This window comes from Camellia sinensis, chromosome 12 (genome assembly GCF_055761805.1).
Source record: "Camellia sinensis isolate YWXY chromosome 12, ASM5576180v1, whole genome shotgun sequence".
NCBI classification, from domain to species: domain Eukaryota; kingdom Viridiplantae; phylum Streptophyta; class Magnoliopsida; order Ericales; family Theaceae; genus Camellia; species Camellia sinensis.
Genome location: NC_138972.1, coordinates 149,558,319 through 149,580,105, shown reverse-complemented (window position 1 = coordinate 149,580,105; position 21,787 = coordinate 149,558,319). Strand labels below are relative to the sequence as shown.

Below are 21,787 nucleotides of genomic sequence, written 5' to 3'. Positions count from 1 at the left end.
CGCTTTAGTCAGCAGTGTTCCAATGTCCCACTTAAGGAACCTTGGAAACATGTTTTCTGTTTCAAGCTCCACTATTGTAGAATGTTCACACAACCAATATTGCGACACACATCACAAAATTCAATAATCCAATTAAACTTACAAAAAAACCCAACCACGCATACAAGACAATAACAACAATGAATTCTATCACACACTTACCAGCAACGCAACCACACAGCCAGTCACCTTCCCCGGCGTTTTGTGAAAATCCTTGATTGACCCCATCAACGTTGCCAATATTGCGCCTGTCCAGTCATACATCCGTACGATATTCAGATTGTTCAAGTACCGAACAAATGTCCAACTTATTGTCTCCCTAGAGTTGGTGAAAAAAAACTTCCCACAAATGTATAGTGCTAATAGCTTTGCAGCGTCTTCCTCATCTTGTTTGGTATGACCACTAACAGCCTCTAAAAATAACGTCTTACTAGTTTCGATGTTATGCGTAAAGTTTCAGAACACCTACGTTGAATGAAGTCCGACGCTGGTCTTTGTCCAGGTGACAAGTCCATGCGCCTCTTCCCACATTGTAATCCGAAGATTAACCTAATGTCACTGCTACCAAGTTTCACCATTGAACCTCCAATGCTGAATGCATTATCCCCCTCATTGTATGCTCTTATAATTTTACATATTAACTCATCACACTTTCTGAATTCGTTATGGTTCAACTTGTTGATGTGTATCACCTGTATCATAACCCAGAATGGTGTTCTTTTCAACTGATTCAAGTGTCCCTCCTGCAGGTTTGCCAAACTCATAAGCTTCACTATCCCTGCAATGTTTGAACGGAAGTTCATCCTCGTGTGGTGTTTAGGCTGGCCTCTCGTTACAATCTTACCCACAGACCGCACATCTTCACCCTTTCTTATTTTAGCTTGCTTGAATAGAATTCGTCCCTGCATTTTCATTCCAAGGTTGTTCGCATTTGAACCAGTTGGCCCCTCAACACGTTTATGTTCACATGAACGTGTCCACAGACTCCTTACCCTATCACCATCTACAATACAAAACCACAGACACAGTTAGCGTGACATTCATATCACATACATGCCACACACCCACACACACTCATACACAAAACTCATAACAAAAAATAAACACACAAAAAAACATAACACCCTCCGTTTTATGTGACCTGCGGAACACTAACCATTCAGACTCAACAACACACCAACTCACACAACCACATCCAACACCTAACAACAATACCAACAAACACATAACTATCTGACACAACACTATCCATAACAAACACACAAACCCACATCCACATAACAACCACCCCACCTCATACAACCCCGACACAAAACAAAATCCCCCATACCAACTCAGACACACAGTAACAATAACACAAAACCAACCAACTACCCAAACCTAATTCCAAAACCACAAATAAAAACTACAAGGTCACACAATCCACATATGCGTACCAGAACCACAACATATCCCATTTACTCTCTGCAGCACCAAAAAAAATTGAAGACCCCACCCCTACATATGCAGAACAAATCATTAAAAAGTATACCTTTTCCTGTGGTCCCAACTGTTGTTCTACAATATATACTATTACATTGACCACAACTGTCAGCCACACAACCATCCAAAACAAAACACACATCGTCCCAAAGCAAACACACTACGCATAAAAACAAAACCCACCATCACACTGTCCCACCACACACCCAAGACCACACGCCCAACACCCCAATACGACATCCACATCGCAAATACCACACACTATCCCAAAGCAAACACACTACGCATAAAAAAAAAACCCACAACCACACTGTCCCACCACACACTCAAGATCACACGCCCAACACCCACACACCCCAACACGACATCCACATCGCAAATACCCCTAAAACAAAACACACACCCCAAAAAATGCACGATTGAACATAAAAACGACCGACCACACCGTTAATCGGTACGAAAACAACAAATACCAACGTAAGACATTATCACACAAGGATTTCAAAAACAATGTTAGGTGACATACCCTTTTCGGCCATTACAGATGTCTGACAAAACAACGAACACAGAAGAGTGAAACGAGGGTTCCGAAACGTTGAACGCCCTACAATGTCACACAAATCTTAAATCAACGTAACGATGCAATCAATCTTCAATATCGCTCCTCCCTCTCCCGAATCACGCAACGGAATATACGGTCAATCGAAACCTACAAATATGCGAAATTGCTATTTTAGGGTTTCAGCCAAATATCACAAGGGGATTCGGGTCACCATTTCATGATTGTGGGAAATATGAATCGGGTTAGCATTTTATACATGTGGGCATGTAGATGTGTAAAACGGGTTGTATTTCGGTCATGTGGGGTTACCCGAATGTGTGACATGTGGAACCACCAAAATCTCTACTACCATTATAAAACCCCTTAGTACGCTTTGCTATTTTGTGACACGCCATTATGTGTCACGTGGCACAACTCAATCAACTTCCCACACTTTACACCTCGCGTTGCCCTACATGCTAACAACACAACCATTTGCATCCACCAACAACGGAAACATTAAACACTGCGTTAATGGCAAATATGTCATTTGACGGAAGACAGGACCAAACGGAATATTAGAATAAAATGTGAGACCAAGTGGATCATAAGATCAACTTATGGGATTTATTGGTAGTTTTCCCTTAAAAATTCCCTAATCACATTACAACTTTAATTTACATAATAACTATAGGCCGGTCCACCTGGCAGGATGCACGGTAATGGTCAACTTCTTAGGGTTGGTTTGGGAAGTGGGTTGGCTTTTTGGCTTTTTTGGCTATTTTAACCTGGGCTAAAAAGCTTGGTTTGGGAAGGGCTTTTTGATTTTTGACTTTTTTGACTTTTTTTGTAAGAGAAGAGTGTAATGATTATGAGTTGGATGTGATATTTTGTTTGTTGTGGCTAAAATAGTCTATTTTTTCTTTTGTGACTATTTTAGCCACAAATCTTCTTCCCAAACGGACCCAAACCTACACACACTTGTCTACTCATTGAGTAAATCTCAAAAAATTGAAATCCCAATCAATCCTCTTTAGATAAAATTATAAATTATACAAATAATCCTTAAGTATAATGCTTATTTTATTTTAAATTTAAATTTATATACATTTTATTTTTGAATTCAATACATTAATATAATTTTTCTCTCATTGTCGCTTAAAAAACATATAAAGATTATTTACATCAACTTCTTATTAGGTATGGAAAAACATTAAAAATATTTTAATATGTCTATTTATAAAGAAACAAACACGGTGTATATTTGATTCTTAATAATGGAGTGAAAGATTTGAAAGTGAATTTGATGTAAATTTTTTTCGTAATTTTTCTTTTTGAAAAAATAAAAACTAGTTTAGAGGAGGGATTACAATGAATTGATAAGTAAAATTTTAGAAATGCAATTGATATAAATTAAAAATTAAGAATCAAAATGAAATAAGTTTTATATTTTGGAGATCATTTTTATAATTTACAAATAGGTAAATACGTATAAAAATAAAAAAAGGAAAAATTTATATTCATTGTAGATTTTATTTATTTCTTTTATATATAAGTTATAAACTTTATATACATTAATTATTAAAATTATAAATATTTAACCCAAGGGTGGGTGGCATTATGGTTAAGACTCGGAGTTTAAGCCCCAAGGTCATGAGTTCAATTCCTTTTCCCTTGGGCCAATCTCCTGTGCGAGAGGTTGGACCTCAAGTTGTCTAATCAGCACTTGGTTCTCAGGTTATAGTCTCATTGATTGGAACGGCTAACATGACACCTTGGTGATCTCTACAAGGGACGCTGCCTTGGACCTGCGGGAGGGTAGGGAGGATTTTCCTGTAACAAAAAAAAAAAAATAATAATAATAAATATTTCATAAATTTGTAATAATTTTAGGGTGTGTTTGATTGGGGGATGGGGGAACTATTTACTGTGTGGATTGTAATTTGAGGGAAGCATCTAATCCGATGTTTATTTATTTTTTAGTCCGGCTGGACTACTTATTCCCCATATGGGGGATTATACTATCCTGGAGGGGGGACAATTTTTGAGGGACTATTTACTGTTGAGATTAGGTGATGAAATGATCATTTTGACCATATGCTATTTAATTATGTATTATATTTAGTAAAATTTAATAAAATTTAAATGTCTCAATTTAAAAATAAAATAATTTTATTTAACTTTTTATTGATGTTTTATTTATTTATTTTTTAAATAACTTTTTATAGATATTTTATTTTAAAATTTTGTTTATATTTTATTTAATTTCATTATTTAAATTTTAATAGATTTTTATTTAATTTCATTGTTTAATCATTATTATTTTTAAAAACAAATTTATTTAAAATTTTAATTAAAAAAATAACATATATTTTTATTGATATTTTATTTATTTATTTTTTAAAAATAAATTTATTTAATTGTGTAAAAAATAAAATAAAATAAATTTTTATTTAATCTAGCTAAAAATAATTAAAATATTAAAGATATGTTTAATATTGCTATTACTTAATAAATAATTGAAAAATAGTAAAATAGTATTTTGCTCATTTATCCTATCTAGTTTGTCCAATCAAACATTGAATTCATTAAAATAATAATTTCCAGACATTGATTGGACGGACTGAATAAGAAGGGATTAGAATCCATCGGACTTGAGTCCTGAGACTGTGAATTTCTCGGACTATTTGGTGGATTGGATATGTATTTTGTGTTTGTTTTTTCATGGGATTAGATGTCTAGAAAAAACTATTTTTAATGAATCCAATGTTTAGTTGGACAGACTGGATAGGATAAATGAGCAAAAGACTATTTTATCATTTTTCAATTGTTTACTAAGTAATAGAAATATTAAACATATCTTTAATATTTTAATTATTTTTAGCTAGATTAAATAAAAATTTATTTTATTTTATTTTTACACAATTAAATAAATTTATTTTTTTAAATTAAATAAATAAATATCAATAAAAATATATATTATTTTTAATTAAAATTTTAAATAAATTTGTTTTTAAAAATAATAATAATTAAACAATGAAATTAAATAAAACATCTATTAACATTTAAATAATGAAATTAAATAAAATATAAACAAAATTTTAAAATAAAACATCAATAAATCTCTATAAAAAATTATTTTTAAAAAAATAAATAAAACATCAATAAAAAGTTAAATAAAATTATTTTATTTTTAAATTGAGACATTTAAATTTTATTGAATTTTACTAAATATAATACATAATTAAATAGTAGAGGATTAAAATGGTCATTTCACCGTCTAATTCCAACAATAAATAATCCCTCCAAAATTATCCTACACTCCCCTTAGGATAGTATAATCCCCTATATGAAGGATAAGGAGTTTGGTCGAGCTCCATATTCGGCAGAATAAAAAAAAAAAAAAACATCGAATTAGATGCTTCTTCTGAATTATAATCCGCACAGCAAATAATTCCCTCTTAAACCCCCCAGTATTAATAATACTAGGTAATTTCTTCAAAAAAAAATGTAATAGAGTATAAGAGTGAGTAGTATTTTTTGTATTAATAATACTAGGTAATTTCTTCAAAAAAAAAAAAAAAATGTAATAGAGTATAAGAGTGAGTAGTATTTTTTGTAGGCGGCACGTACTTTCCCACTTTAATGGATTAGAGTATATTATTGGGTCGGTGTGGTTTATCACCGGTCCCGTTTTAATAATATGAATCATTTAATGTGTAGAGTTCGTCGAGTATTTCATCTATGTAAAAAAATTATTTTAATCGGATATCGATAGTTCCTTAATCGAAACACATTTTTGTCAATAGTAAATTTGATTTTAAAAATAAATTGTTAACAAAAATTTATTCCAATAAAAGGGTTACCAATATCCGATCAATATGCTTTTTATAAGGATGAATTATTCAATTAACTTTATACATTGAACAATTTAAATTATTGAAATAGGAACCGTGACGAGCCCTACAGGCCCAATAATGTGCTCTCTTATATTATAGCAACAATACTACATCTATTAATTTATCATCTTTAAATAATCTTTAGTCATCGTTTCGCATTGTTTATTTTAGTTGGTTTTTTTTAACTTTTTTATCTTGGCACTAAAAAATTTATTTGATTTGACTTTTTTTATTTTTGTGAGTGAAAAAGTAAAATGATTATGGTTTAAATGTGATATTTTATCTTATTGAATTATTTAATCTATTTTATTTTTTTGGACTTTTTTAATCTAACTAAATTAACCAAACGAAGGCTTAATAATCTGATATTGAGGTTAAACGCAATGTTTGACAAATTAAGACTTGGTTTGACATGTTTAAAAAAAATTAAAAAATCAAAAAGTTATTATCTTATTTAAATTATATCATCTTATTTAAATTACATTACTTTTCTAACATATCATTTTAAATCCAATTCAAACTCAATTCATATTTCATAAAAAATCAAAAAATACATTTATTTAAATAATTCCAAACCCACCCTAAAATTTAACACGATTGTCTTTGAGAGTGATAATTAGGTGTCTTAAGCAAAATTATTGCTATATTATAATAATTTTTTTTTTTAAAGATGAATCCATTAACCAAGTTGGGTCACCTCCATCCCGCTCCCACTATCTTTCTCATCTCATATTCTTCTTCTTCTACACACATTTTCTCTCTCTTCACCTTTGCTTCTTCTCAACGTTCGGTAGCCCAATTATCCTTAATTAATTAATTAATACACCAATGAATAATTAAAAAATTATTAATTACTGAGATTAGCAATAAACAAACAAAATACAAATACATACAGAAACTCACTCCAAAACACGACAAGTAGTGAGAGAGAGAAGACAGAGAGAGAGAGAGAGAGAGAGTGCCCCTCCATGAACACTTGTCTACACCTTCTGCATTTGAAGTCCCAGTTGTCTCTATAGTTATCAAGAGTGAGAGAGAGAGTTTTTTTTGTCTCTGTTCGTGTAGAAGAGATATAGAGAGAGAGGTGAGAGAGAGAGAGAGAGAGAGAGAGAGAGTTTTTACAGATGCTCTGGAAATGGGTAAGGTGGAAGAACAGCAACTACATCTGCGGCAACAGCAGGTTGAGGGGACTCGATCTCGGAGATTTATTGCTTCGACGATCCTCTGCCAGAGATGTTCGGTGGGTCTTTCTACAATCGGCCAAGAATTCAATCTCAAATGCGTCTTCGTTCTGATTTTCAGCCTCTCTGTGTTCCTCCCTGTCATATTTTGGCTTCTTCCTCTTCACTCATCGCTTTCTGGGTTTGATGCAAAATACGCAATCAAGCACAGTGGTAAGCCATTTTTTCTATTTTGTTTTCTGTCTCCTCTAACTGTAGTGTAGTGTAGGTCTGTAATTATTAGGGCTGTGTTCTAATGATTTCAGTAAAGGGGAATTGCTCACAATCTTTATTTGTAATTAGGGTTTCTGATGATTTGTTTAATTGATTTTATTTCAGTTTTTATTGGCTGATGGTTCTTTTGAAATTTTCTGATGTTTTTGGTCAATGGGTGTTTGCTATTTAGCCTTATTTTTTAGCTATTTCCATCTCGAATCCCTACATAAATTTGTACTCAGTAAAAAACTTCATTTGATATCAAGTAATCCAATGGACAAACTCAGATTTAAGCATAAATTCGAGTAAAAGCTTAAATTTTGAAGCTACAAAATAATCTTGTAAGTTTGACTAGACATTTGTGCCTCCCTTGATTTGGGTAAAAGAATGGGTAAAACTCAATTTGATATAAGTTTGAGTGGAGAGGGTTTTTAGTGATTTTTACCCAAATATAAATTTGATATAGGTGTGAGTCAAGGATTAGAGATAGGGTTTTTAATGGGTTGAGCAGTTGGGTATGTGGTATTTCAACTGTTCTAAAGAATTAGATTTTCTGATGGCACATGAACATATGGTGCTTCAACTCTTTATTTGTTCTTCTATTTTTGTGCTTCACATTGTCTAGGTTTTTGAGGGTTGATCTTCTGGTTGATTATTTGTAAGCCGAGTACTTTAATACCGTGGCTGTTATTGATCTTCTAAAGGATGAACTACATGTGACTTTAGCTTTTAAGTGAGTTCAGAGTCAGAATTTTCTTGATTTTCTACTTTGCTTAGTTTTTTGGACATTAAGTAAGGTAAACGTTCATCTATATTTGGCTTGCAAAAAGACCCATTTTAAGTGTAGAAAGTTGAAGATTTGCACTAAAACTGTCTGTTTAGTAGGTACTAGTTGATTTCGATATATTGCAACGTAGCAAGTGAATTCTATTTCGGTTGCTCAATTCAATAACTCTTAGTAAGCAAGCAGTTGCATATTTATATTCATTTTAACTTATAAGTTGCACAATTTTAAGCTATTGCCGTGTTTCATTTTACACTTATAGCGGTCCCGATATTTCCTGTTGTTGTTTAACTATAATCCGGACTCGGTTCCGTAGATTCGTTGTTATCTTATCCTCATTTCTATCCCTTACTCTTTTAATTAGAATTTTGGGTTGTGTTGGGCAGGTTGGGAATAAGTGGGTCGTGTTTTAAAACTTAGAAATTTTGCCCAGGTTTTGGTCTCTCCGCTCGAGCGGCGATTTGACGCTCGAGCGGGATTTTGTTGTTGCCTCTCCGCTCGAGCGGCAGTTTGGACGCTCGAGCGTGAATTTCCTTCTCTCAGCATTTTGGTCGTCTGCAGAAAATTCTGGGAGAGTGCACCCGGCGCTCGAGCGGATCTTTGGACGCTCGAGCGTGAACCTGTGTCTGTACGCTCGAGCGGGGTGTTGTACGCTCGAGCGGACCTGCTTTTATATCAGTTCGTGAAACCACCTTTTTGATCACTTTTTGATTTCCTTTCTCTCTCTTACTTTTTCAAAACCTCCATTGGAGAGCACCTCACTCTAAAACCGAACTTCTCTCTTAGGATTGATCTACCTAGAGTGTTTTCCTCACCTTGGGCCTTTGTAAGAAGTGTGTTGATCGTCGAGGGCTTTGTTGAGATCTGAGAAATTTGGGATTTGGAGCACTTCTGAGTTTTACTCATCTTCCCCCTTGGAGCTCTGAATTTGAGGTAGGGATATCCTACTCCTCTCTATGGATTTTGTCTTTAAATTTTGGTAATTTGAGAGGTTGGGGTTGGTTTGGTAATTTTGTGAAAGTTTGGGCCTTTTGTGTTATTTTACAAAAGTTGGGGTTTTTATTTGTAATAAACCTAGATGCATGTTTGGTATAGAGAAATGGAATAAATGTTGAATCATTGATGAAAATGGGACCTAAGGGTGGTAATGGTAATTATGGAAAATGACCTAATTACATTGTTTAATTAATTGAGATAATTAATTGTGGGAAATGAGGAAATGAAATGGAATTGTTGAGATTGGGAGTGCATGGGGTTAAAGGGTGTAGTTGAATTATTTATCACTCACCGAATTGAAATGTCGATTGAATATCCATTGTGCATTTATTTCCTGCTTAGAAATAATTGCTTTGGGCTACCGGTGGAGGGTAGTGTTGATTGTTGTAGACAATGCTTGATGATTAGGCAAACTAAAACTAATCAATTGGATGTGTCATAGAGCATGTCGGTTGATAGAATACATTAATTTTATGTATTGATTGATTACATATGTGATTCTGTGTTTATATGCATTACTTGTGTATGGGAGGAGATAGGGGATGTACTCCACGGTTTAGGGGAAGATGGGGGATGTACCTCTAAACCGGTTAATGGTTTAGGGGAAGATGGGGGATGTACCTCTAAACCGGTTGTTGGAATGTTGATATAGCTCATATGCTTATCGGTTGAAGTGTTGATACAGCTCATATGCTTATCTGTTGTAGTAGTGATATAGCTCATATGCTTATCTATTGAAAAGTTTGTTTGATTTGATATAGCACTAAAATGTATATCATCATTGTTTGCGAAGTATGGGAGTAGTTTATGTGTTATTGATACAACACCATAATGTGTATCCACCTTGGATTTCGAAAGTGTTCTAGTGATGAACTATAATCTCATCAAACGTTCTGGCCAGAGTATTGAGCCTTGTTTTCAAACTCAAAGTTGAACAAAAATGAAAAAGTGAATTGTAATATAGACTTGGCTGTCATGGTAACGTAGGGAGATGTAAATGGAAGTGTCAGTGTTGACCATCTATCAGTTGCTAATCTTTTAGTCATTGTTCATGGTTGGTTTAGTGTATTTCTACTGGGCTGTGGCTCACCCTATATGGGAATATCATTTTCAGGTACAGGTAGCATGCCACCTCCAAGGACGTAGCTTGGGAGGCCAGAGGCGGACTTTTTGTTGTTTTACTTTTGATGTATTACATGTAAATTCAAGCCAAGGGCTTAACGTGTTTGAGTTAGTACTCTTTTGTTGTAACCAAGTGTTAACTTGGAAAGCTGTAAGCCCATAGGGCATTTGCTTTTGTTGTTAACATGTAATACTTTTTGTAATGAAACTCTGATAAATGAAAGAATGTGAAGCTTTTGAATATCAATGCATGTCTTATTTAATGGGTTTAAAGTTATTATTTTGAGGGCGTTACAACTTGGTATCAGAGCGTACCTGGTTCGAATACTTTGGGTACGTGGGAAGTGATTAGTATCACAATGGATTTCTCTCGCTTGTTAGAGACTTAGACGTAATGTTACGTACTTTTGTGATAACATGTTTATGTGACTATTTGGGTATGGAATGTAGTTTCTTGGATGTTGATTGGATCCTTGGGTTTCTGGGAGTCCAGTTGGAAAGGCACTTGATCAATGCTGTTTCTGATCGGAACTCTAGTAACGCCTCGGGACTATCATTATCTGGAAATGAAATTCGTAAGTGCTTACATGTTTATGTGCTTATGTGGAGTGAATTACAGTTGTCCATGTGTTAGGATGTAAGTGTTTAGCTTCGGCACATGTATGAGTGTGCTAACGTGTCTCCGTTACTTTTACTAGGATGCCTAGGCGAGGAAGTTGCGATTTCCCTCCTTCCGCTCGGGAAGAGCTGCGGAAACAATTTGTGGAATTACGCCAAGGTACTACACCTTTGGTGCGGTTCGAAAGATGGTTTGCTAATCTGTCGAGGTTTGCTCCAGAATTGGTGGAGACAGAGGACTTACGTTGTTTTGAGTTTGAGAGTAAGCTGCGTGACGACATCCGTGTAAGGATAGCGGGGTCTTGGCATAAAAGATATAGGGCGCTTGTTGAGGCGGCCGCCCATGTAGAGGCTGCAGTGCTAGCAATGGGGCAGAGTGGGGAGGAAGCCATCTCGGCGACTCCTGTGACTCAGGGTGTTGGTAGGCCTTTTAAGAGGCAGAGGGTTTTAAACTCGCAACAGGGAGGACGGGCTAGAACTGCCCTTCCAGTGTCAGATTTGGGTTCGGGGGAAAGTAAGCAGAGGGGCATCATTTGTTTCAGATGCGGTCTGCTGGGCCACAGGGTTTCGGTTTGCCCACAGAAGAAAGGGGTGGGGTTAGCAGTTCAACCAGTAGTTGTACCACCAGGATCATCCAACCAGTCGGGTTTTGGACCGATTAAATGCTCAGTGGGGAGGCAGTTGTTGGGGTCTTCATCAGCCCAGATTCTGAACCAATCTCGTGCTCAGGCACCGCCTACCTGTTGGGTGTGTAATCAGCCGGGTCATATTCGACGTTCTTGTACTCAGCCGGGAGCTTCTTTAGGGGTTTTGCAACCTAACCAGGCTCAGTTTCTTTCGACTGGACAGGAACAGTATCGTTTTGGGGGACTAGCAGGCCAGATTGCGAGGGCCTCAGTAGAGTCAAGTTCCCAAGCCCCAGCTAGGGAAGTTTGTAGTTGTTCCAGGTGTGGGCAGAGGGGGCATACCAGTGGTTCTTGTCCGTGACTTGTAAGCTCGTAGGTTGCCTTATGTTCGGGGATGACCAACTTCGGCGGTCCAACAAGGGACGGTAGTAGTAGTAATACTGATGGGATGGTTTTGTTTTGACTAATCCGTTTTGTAATCAGTGGATTATTGTTTTGTGATCATTGGGTTCCGTTGTGTAACCAATGTGTTTTGGGAAGGTTGAAACATCTAAACTGTTTGTTTATCTATATATATATACATATATGCTTTGTTTGTTAATTTCCCTAGAGTGGGTGAATTGGAGCATGTCGTAGCTCTAAAATTTTATTAAGGTATAAAGTTCCTATATAAAAAAAAAAATTTATGCTTGTGACTTGATTTGGGAAGGATGAGGGCTAGAGAGCCATGTTTTCAAAATTTGGAAGAACCACCGAGGGGTACGTGTCCTAGCCAAGGTAATATTGGAGCGAGAACTGTTTTACTTGCCGAGTGTGTGGAATTACATGAGTACTACCCATTTAAAGTTTTGTGCGTGGTATAGCTTTTGATCTACTGTCGGGTGAACTTGAGAGGATGTGAAGTGTACGATTAATACTAGATGTAACACGTATTTAATATGGTGTCCTACGGGGGCATGGCACATAATTTTGTTAAGGTTGGACTCGTACCTTCGTGGTAAGTAACGTTGTCAAAATTGCAGGTGTACTGATTGGCCGTTTCAAGTGAAGGGATGTCAGTCCCTATATAAGGTTGTGATTGTTGTATCGGGAGCGATGTGTTGTGAGTAGCTGGTACTATACCTCGGGCTGTAGTATAATGGATGTCTCCCTAAGTTTTCAAATTTCTTTATTTGGATTGAATGTGATAAGTTCGTACCTTAGCACTGGTCAAGTCAGAGGATATTATCAGAAGCGTTAATTGGGTATATAGCCCATGGTTAGAGTGTGACCCGTGGGTGGAGTCACAGTGGTATGGTGTTTGCGGATGAAGATGTGGGTTAATGACGAGGGAGGCGAGGACTTTTACCCCTCTGGAAAGTTAGATGAGTGAATCTTTGGAAGCCCTATCGGCGACTTGTGACGGTGTCGGGGTTTGGTTCATGATGGTTGCCTAGCGGTAGTGTGGACTAGTGGTTTAGCACGGAGGCCGGGCCTCTTGATGGTACTCTCGAGATGAGTGATAAGTAAGATATAGAGTAACGAGTGGATCCTATGAGTTATTGGAAGATTCGGTGTAGGAGTAAGAGGGCTTGCAAAATAAGGAGGTTTTGCCTAGTACGGTTGAATGTGTTAGATGGGATGGTTTCGAGAGTTGCGCGGTGTTGGCAGGACTATATGAGAATGTTTGAGGGAACGTGAGATTTGTATCTCGAGTTAGTGGGAATGGTACCTGTATGCTGGTTCGTGTGTTGGGCCTTGCTAGATAGTGAGTCTGTGGTGAGCCCCCTTGGTTGTATAGGGGTAGTGTTCATATTGTGATTGGTTATCCATTGTTGGGTGTGGGTTATGAGTGGATGCTGCCAACATTCTTTGAAGGAAGAGCAATTCGTGTTCTAAAGTAATGAGTATAGCGTGGGTCAAAGTAGTCCTTCGTATTCGGGATGTTGTGATTGAGGTTGACCATGTCGGTCTTCGGTCAAGGAAGTGAGCAGGCTTGCTAGATAACCATGGCGGGGGATGGTGATTCCCTTAGACGCGATGTTGAGGCGATTAAATTTTAGGAAATCCAGTGAGATTCCAAAATTTGTGGTTCGTGTAGAGAACTCCGTGGTTGGGGTTAGTGGTCTGAGTAGCACATCAGTGTGTGGATTACTGAGTGTAGAGTTTATTGAGTTGACTAGTCAGCTTGTCGGTATCGGGTGTTGGGGTGGCATTGGTCACCTTGAGTTTAGTCTCGTTCGTTGTAGACTCCGTATGTTGATTAAGGAAAACTGAAATTAATCGAACATGTTTTGTCGTTGAGTATGACGGTTGGAATAATACATCTAATATATGTATTGATTGATCATTGTGAATGATTGGCTTTTTATACATTATGAATGTATGGTGTTTAGTTTGATGTTGATACAGCACTATAATGTGTATCATTTGTGTATTTCTGAGCCGTGTTTATGATTATAAAGTGGTTAAGTAAAGGGAGGCGGGATAAAATTGCAAAACCATGAATTTCTTATACCTTATGTGTTGATAGTACTGTTGTTATTTCTATTAACTATCATTATAGAAATGTTATGTTCTGTGTCGGTTGTGGCATCACTGTATGAGTGATGGTTATGGATAGTGCTGTTTTGGAAAGAAATGGAAAACAAAATTTTTCCAGTGTTTGGACCATATAAATGCGTTGTTGAAAAGTTGATTTAATTCAAGAATTTTAAAGAATTCCAGATTAATCTTTTGGCAAATAAACTGTGGATGACTCTGCGTTTTGGGTAACACCGTATTTGTGAAAAATGTTTGCAATGCTTTTAAGTTTTCGTACGGAACATGCAAGATTTATTCCGGAACGTTAACGTTGAAAATTTAAACATCTTTGGGAAATGCCTCTTGAACAAGAAAATGTTTTCTTATTATCTACTCTAAAGATTTGCTTTGGTCGTGTTGTTGAGTAGTGACTTAGCTTGGAATGCTAGCCGGTTGTTGGTGAATTGTTTCGGGGGAGGTTTGGTTTGTTGAGGCTTGCGTACCTAAGGTGTGGTTGTTTAGAATGTGTTTCCTTGGTTAGTATCTTCCTTGCTAAGAGTAAGTCGGAGGTTTGTTGTGAAAGTAATTTCTTTCCTTGGGGCTCGATTGTTGAATGCTCTGTTATCAGTTGGCCTTGTGTTTTGGCGTACCCTTAATTTCGGGGACGAAATTCTTTAAGGGGGGGAGGTTATAGCGGTCCCGATATTTCCTGTTGTTGTTTAACTATAATCCGGACTCGGTTCCGTAGATTCGTTGTTATCTTATCCTCATTTCTATCCCTTACTCTTTTAATTAGAATTTTGGGTTGTGTTGGGCAGGTTGGGAATAAGTGGGTCGTGTTTTAAAACTTAGAAATTTTGCCCAGGTTTTGGTCTCTCCGCTCGAGCGGCGATTTGACGCTCGAGCGGGATTTTGTTGTTGCCTCTCCGCTCGAGCGGCAGTTTGGACGCTCGAGCGTGAATTTCCTTCTCTCAGCATTTTGGTCGTCTGCAGAAAATTCTGGGAGAGTGCACCCGGCGCTCGAGCGGATCTTTGGACGCTCGAGCGTGAACCTGTGTCTGTACGCTCGAGCGGGGTGTTGTACGCTCGAGCGGACCTGCTTTTATATCAGTTCGTGAAACCACCTTTTTGATCACTTTTTGATTTCCTTTCTCTCTCTTACTTTTTCAAAACCTCCATTGGAGAGCACCTCACTCTAAAACCGAACTTCTCTCTTAGGATTGATCTACCTAGAGTGTTTTCCTCACCTTGGGCCTTTGTAAGAAGTGTGTTGATCGTCGAGGGCTTTGTTGAGATCTGAGAAATTTGGGATTTGGAGCACTTCTGAGTTTTACTCATCTTCCCCCTTGGAGCTCTGAATTTGAGGTAGGGATATCCTACTCCTCTCTATGGATTTTGTCTTTAAATTTTGGTAATTTGAGAGGTTGGGGTTGGTTTGGTAATTTTGTGAAAGTTTGGGCCTTTTGTGTTATTTTACAAAAGTTGGGGTTTTTATTTGTAATAAACCTAGATGCATGTTTGGTATAGAGAAATGGAATAAATGTTGAATCATTGATGAAAATGGGACCTAAGGGTGGTAATGGTAATTATGGAAAATGACCTAATTACATTGTTTAATTAATTGAGATAATTAATTGTGGGAAATGAGGAAATGAAATGGAATTGTTGAGATTGGGAGTGCATGGGGTTAAAGGGTGTAGTTGAATTATTTATCACTCACCGAATTGAAATGTCGATTGAATATCCATTGTGCATTTATTTCCTGCTTAGAAATAATTGCTTTGGGCTACCGGTGGAGGGTAGTGTTGATTGTTGTAGACAATGCTTGATGATTAGGCAAACTAAAACTAATCAATTGGATGTGTCATAGAGCATGTCGGTTGATAGAATACATTAATTTTATGTATTGATTGATTACATATGTGATTCTGTGTTTATATGCATTACTTGTGTATGGGAGGAGATAGGGGATGTACTCCACGGTTTAGGGGAAGATGGGGGATGTACCTCTAAACCGGTTAATGGTTTAGGGGAAGATGGGGGATGTACCTCTAAACCGGTTGTTGGAATGTTGATATAGCTCATATGCTTATCGGTTGAAGTGTTGATACAGCTCATATGCTTATCTGTTGTAGTAGTGATATAGCTCATATGCTTATCTATTGAAAAGTTTGTTTGATTTGATATAGCACTAAAATGTATATCATCATTGTTTGCGAAGTATGGGAGTAGTTTATGTGTTATTGATACAACACCATAATGTGTATCCACCTTGGATTTCGAAAGTGTTCTAGTGATGAACTATAATCTCATCAAACGTTCTGGCCAGAGTATTGAGCCTTGTTTTCAAACTCAAAGTTGAACAAAAATGAAAAAGTGAATTGTAATATAGACTTGGCTGTCATGGTAACGTAGGGAGATGTAAATGGAAGTGTCAGTGTTGACCATCTATCAGTTGCTAATCTTTTAGTCATTGTTCATGGTTGGTTTAGTGTATTTCTACTGGGCTGTGGCTCACCCTATATGGGAATATCATTTTCAGGTACAGGTAGCATGCCACCTCCAAGGACGTAGCTTGGGAGGCCAGAGGCGGACTTTTTGTTGTTTTACTTTTGATGTATTACATGTAAATTCAAGCCAAGGGCTTAACGTGTTTGAGTTAGTACTCTTTTGTTGTAACCAAGTGTTAACTTGGAAAGCTGTAAGCCCATAGGGCATTTGCTTTTGTTGTTAACATGTAATACTTTTTGTAATGAAACTCTGATAAATGAAAGAATGTGAAGCTTTTGAATGTCAATGCATGTCTTATTTAATGGGTTTAAAGTTATTATTTTGAGGGCGTTACAACACTACTTTCTCAATTAGTAAAATACAAAGGTAGAAGAAAATGGCTTGTGTGCATACTGCATGGATGAAAAGGAAATGCATGTTGTTTAGGCTGCTTAATGTGTGTGTGTGTGTGTGAGAGAGAGAGAGAGAGAGAGAGATAGAGAGAGAGAGAGAGAGAGTACTGGCATGGGGATTTGTAGAAGAAAGAGATGGTGTAGATGGCAATTGGTGGTTTCTCAAGGTAGATCAGAGAGGTAATGACCTGTTGGAAATTAAAACCCTAACTGTTGATAGCAAATGAGAATCTAACGTTGGGGGAAAAATAGAAAAAAACTAGACTTCTCTTCGTCCCACAGATATATGGTACATATTATGTATATGGTGCAATATGTATGGATTTTGGGTCAAGGTGGGACAGGTTGCCGAATGGCTTTGTCCAGGCCCAGTTCAAAATTAATTGAGCTGAATAAATTCATCCCAAGCCCACATGTTTGGGTTGTTGGGTTCAACCTTCCCGAGTTGTAGCCCTACATGTGGCTTTCTTTGGAACTAATGTTGAAGTCACCATGTGTTTTGTTAATTCAGTTCCTTAATGGGAGTTGATGGTTGGACCAAATTGAAACCAGTTAGAAGCTAACTATAAGGTTCAATATGTTGCAATTGAAACCGCTAGGGTCAAAATGAAACTCTCCCAAAACTAGGGAAGGACATGAAATTAAAGCGTGGAGCTGTTACATATCAAGTATCATCCGTATTGATGTGAGTGGAGTCTGTATTTTCATTTTATAGCTTTTCTAGTACTGTACGAGGAATGAGTTTTGCTTACTCATGTGCTTACAGAAGCAGCTTTTTGAGTCCTTTTTGATGTTTAGACTTTCCTTTTTCTTTTCCTTCAGCTACAGTTCACGCATACTTCAGATTGCAAAAGCCAGTTTCAGAGCTAGTTCCATGCATTGGAAGATTAGGGTATGATATCAATAGCGAAATAGGTGTCCCTTATACAAAGGTTTGTTTTAAACTTCTGCTTTCATATATTTTTAATCTTTCATTTCTTTTAACTTTTGAATTGAATACAATCTAACCTAAAAACAAGTTATTTTTAACAGGTTGCTGTCCTATCCATACACCGAGCTCATGCATCTAACTGGACTAATGTGGTGTTCGGTGTTCTTTCTGATCCAATTGACGTTCCAATAAATCCAGTGTCCTTAAGTGTGCTGAGATCATCTTTAATAGAGTTGTTCCTTCAGCTATCCAATTTGACTTTGACGACTTCGCTTTTTGGGCAACCAACTTCGTTTGAAATTTTGAAGTTTCCGGGCGGAATCACTGTGATTCCTGATCAGTCTGCTTCCATTTGGCAGATATCTCAGATCCTCTTTAATTTTACTCTACCTAATTCTATAGATGAAATAAAGGAAAATCTTGGCGAGCTGAAGGAACAACTGAAGTCGGGTTTGCATCTGAGGTCTTACGAGGTATTCTGTTTGAGTAACTTCCTTGCACAGTTGAATTGGTGTGTGAATGGGTTAGTTTTTGCAATCCTGAACAGGTTTTGGGTTTGTTTGCTGTCAGGTTTAGGATTGGGAACAATAATGGTCTCAATTCCTAACCTGTTCACCAATCCTTTTTTTAACTTCCCATGCATTCTCAATTCATGAAGGAAATAGAACTTAATCTCAAGAATAAGTTTTATATTGCAGTACACCTGAAAAAAGCATGAATAAAATTTGAGAAACTAACCTTGCTTGGTCTTCAAACTCAAAAACTGTGTTTAAGTTTTCTGCTTTTTGTGTTTTTTTTTTTTTGTCTTTCGTAAACTTATTTCATATTGTAGGCATATGTTTTTGAAAGATGCATCTAATCTAGATACACCTAAAAGTAAAATATTTGTGAAGAAATTTGAAAAAAATCACTGAAAACAAAAACATACGGAGATGTGTTTTGTCTTTAGTGAACTTTCATTTTTTAAATTTCTTCACAAATATTTACTAAAGACAAAAAAAAGTTTACTAAAGGCAAAAAAAAAAAAAAAAAACACAAAAAACATAAGACAAACTGTTTTCAAAAACGAAACAAACAAATCTGTTTTACCGGAGTGTTTGCATGCATGTGTGTATGCTTGTTTGAAAATGATAGTTTTATTGCCTTGACCTCCTTTGTACTATGGATTGTAATTGGTTACATAATTGTTTAGGCAGATTTGTCTCGCAATTATTCTTTTGAGACCGAAATTTATGGTCACAGACCCTAATGGTTGGACTTAAGTTTAATTTAACCATGTAACGAGTCACTTGCCACATATTGGCACACTCAATTTAAACACTAAGAATGCTGGGTTGTTAATGGAGTTATTTTGCATGCAGAATGTGTATGTGCAAGTAACGAACACAATTGGCTCAACGAGAGATCCTCCGGTTACAGTTCAGGCTGCGATTATATCTGAGCTGGGGAGCCTTCTGCCCCAGAGATTGAAGCAATTGGCTCAAACAATCACAGGGTCCCCTCCTGCACAGAACCTCGGCCTCAATAACTCTGTTTTTGGTAAAGTTAAGGAAATTAGTCTATCTTGTTATCTGAACCATACGATCGATGCAACCCCACCAACTCCTTCTCCGGCCCCAGCTCGAGCGCAAAATGATTATGCCCCAGCTCCAGCTCAAAATGATTATGCAGAACCCCCTATCGCCCCATCTCCCGATTTTTCTCCATCTTACTTTCCAGCTCCTGAGCCTGATTTTCATCATCACTCGCCACCATGTTTTAACTGTGATGCTTCGTCACCATCTGATGATAACTACCCATATCCACCAAGCCCTGAAGATGGTCGTCGCCATTCTTTACCTCCCATCTCAAATTCTCCTGCACCTTCAATGGTAGGTACTCGTCCTTCCCGCCGTAGTCCCCATTGTGGTTCCAAAATTCCCCCGAGCCCCTCACCGACATCTGATTCTGACACAACTGCTCCTTCAGCCTTTTCACCTTATGCTCCTAGGTCTTATCCACCTTCTGTGGGTCCCACACCACAGTTGTCCCCGGATCTTTCTCCTTTGCCTGTTGTATCCTATGGCTCCAGTCCAAGACAGGAGAACGGGAATGCAAAAGGGCCGGTGTCCCCACCATTTGCCTCGCCCTCAATCTCGCCATCCCCGTCATGTAAGCTGCTGCGTGTTTGTAAATGTTTTCTCTTTCTTTCTTCATCTTAAAAGTTAATTTTGTTATGCTTGTATGGTTACTTGTTTTTCTTGTTTTGCATAGAAAATTTGGAAATGACTTCATATCTGCTAAAACACAATGATGAATCTTTAAAAGTTTCATTTTAATGAGTTAGGATTTTTAGACTATTTACGTAGGATAGGACTATCTTTATATACTAATAATCATTGTATTTAGAATTTCTTAGTGTGATATTTAAATAAGATAGGTGTTTATGGTTGCTTGACCTTGATCATTGTTGAACTTGCTTTTAAGTTTGAATTTGTTGATAGCGCCACGGTTAGCCATGCAAGTCATAATATTCCTCATACTTTTTTGCAGCTTTTGCAATACGTCCTTACACGGAGAGTTGGTTATTTAGTTTCTGCGGGCTCCTCACATTCCATCTCCTATGTTGGTCAAAATGATAAATCGTTCACCGATGATGATACAATGAACACCCAATATCCCAAGCACGTGACGCACGACGGCTTACAGTTTTGCTCTCTCTGGCTATAGGATGATAGAAGCGGTGGTGGAAAGGTAAATAAGAGTTTATAGGCGATCTTATGATAAGCAAACATGTACACGAATCAACTTGCAGGTCAAAGCCAGCAAGGTGGCAGGCCTCTGATGTCTACGTTGCGACATGGCATGAAAGCATGTAATGTTCTTCCAAATGGAATGTCTCCAAAGATGGTAACTAGTCAAGAAGCGTGTACATAGAACTGCTCCACTTGGGTGACAAGTGTAAAATATATCGGTTCTTTTTGGGCATCTGCAAATGAATGAATTCAACTGATGTTCACAAATTAATGGAAATATGGTATATGTTCTACATTAAATCAGTATATGCTAGAGCCTGGCATAGTCCGGTATCATTGAGGAGAGCTAGTTTAATTCTTCAATGAATTTTTGGTTTTGTTGTGTGTTCTCTAGATCAACATTAGGTGATGTCTTTGCATTGCTATATTTTAAACATGTCAGTCTTGGCACCTCAAAAATTCAGCCTTCAATTTATAAACCTATTACTAAAAAGCCACTTGCTTTCCTAAACATATTTTTCTCAACCAGTTGATTCCCCACCATCATTTTTTAACAAGTCTATTTTTTATTTTTTTTGGGTGGTGGGGATTTAATTTGGCATCTCCAGTTGGGCGCCGCCACATATTGGTCAGAGTATTCAAGAAAAAAAATTATACATATATATATTTTAGATTACCACTTTTCATTTGTACTTTTTTTAACAGACTAGTCTGTTCACAAAACTTTTTAACCCCCACCTACTTCACCAATACAATACCTTGCTAGAAAATTGATGGATACAAACAAGGATCTTATATATCCATTAGTGTATTTGTGAAATTAGAAATTGTGTAAATAGGTAGGCCATCCATTTATGCTGTGTTTGGTTGGGGGATTTAGGAAGAGATTTAGAAAGGGAAATGGAAAAGGTAGGTGAAATGTGAATAAATCATGCCTATATTTCACATAGTTTCACACACCTTTTCCCTTTCTCTTTCCAAATTCCGTCCTAAATCCCCCAATCAAACACAGCATTAATGACAATATGGATTATTTAATATTATATTTGGTTGAGAGATTTGAGGAGAGATTTAAAAAGGAAAATAGAAAATATAGATAAAATGTGAATAAAATATACTTATATTTTATTTAGTTTCACACACTTTTTTTTTTTTTTTTTTTTCTAAATTCCT

General features: G+C 36.8%; 1 protein-coding gene across 1 annotated transcript; it reads left to right on the top strand.

Moving 5' to 3' along the window:
• Positions 1-6,668: 6,668 nt before the first annotated feature.
• On the top strand, positions 6,669-20,914 carry LOC114306798 (uncharacterized). The gene is made up of 5 exons (XM_028252099.2): positions 6,669-7,355; positions 17,771-17,880; positions 17,981-18,352; positions 19,241-20,030; positions 20,412-20,914. Exons 1-5 carry the CDS (start codon positions 7,097-7,099, stop codon positions 20,495-20,497), a joined length of 1,617 nt encoding a protein of 538 aa, XP_028107900.2. The 5' UTR covers positions 6,669-7,096; the 3' UTR covers positions 20,498-20,914.
• The last annotated feature ends 873 nt before the right edge of the window (positions 20,915-21,787 follow it).

What these genes read in the sequence shown, in the direction of transcription:
- LOC114306798 (XM_028252099.2), top strand. Translation starts at nt 7,097, where the DNA reads ATGGGTAAGGTGGAAGAACAGCAACTACATCTGCGGCAACAGCAGGTT. An exon ending in TAGGTGTCCCTTATACAAAG is followed by an intron (nt 17,881 to 17,980) that starts GTTTGTTTTAAA and finishes TATTTTTAACAG; the next exon opens with GTTGCTGTCCTATCCATACA. An exon ending in AATCTCGCCATCCCCGTCAT is followed by an intron (nt 20,031 to 20,411) that starts GTAAGCTGCTGC and finishes ACTTTTTTGCAG; the next exon opens with CTTTTGCAATACGTCCTTAC.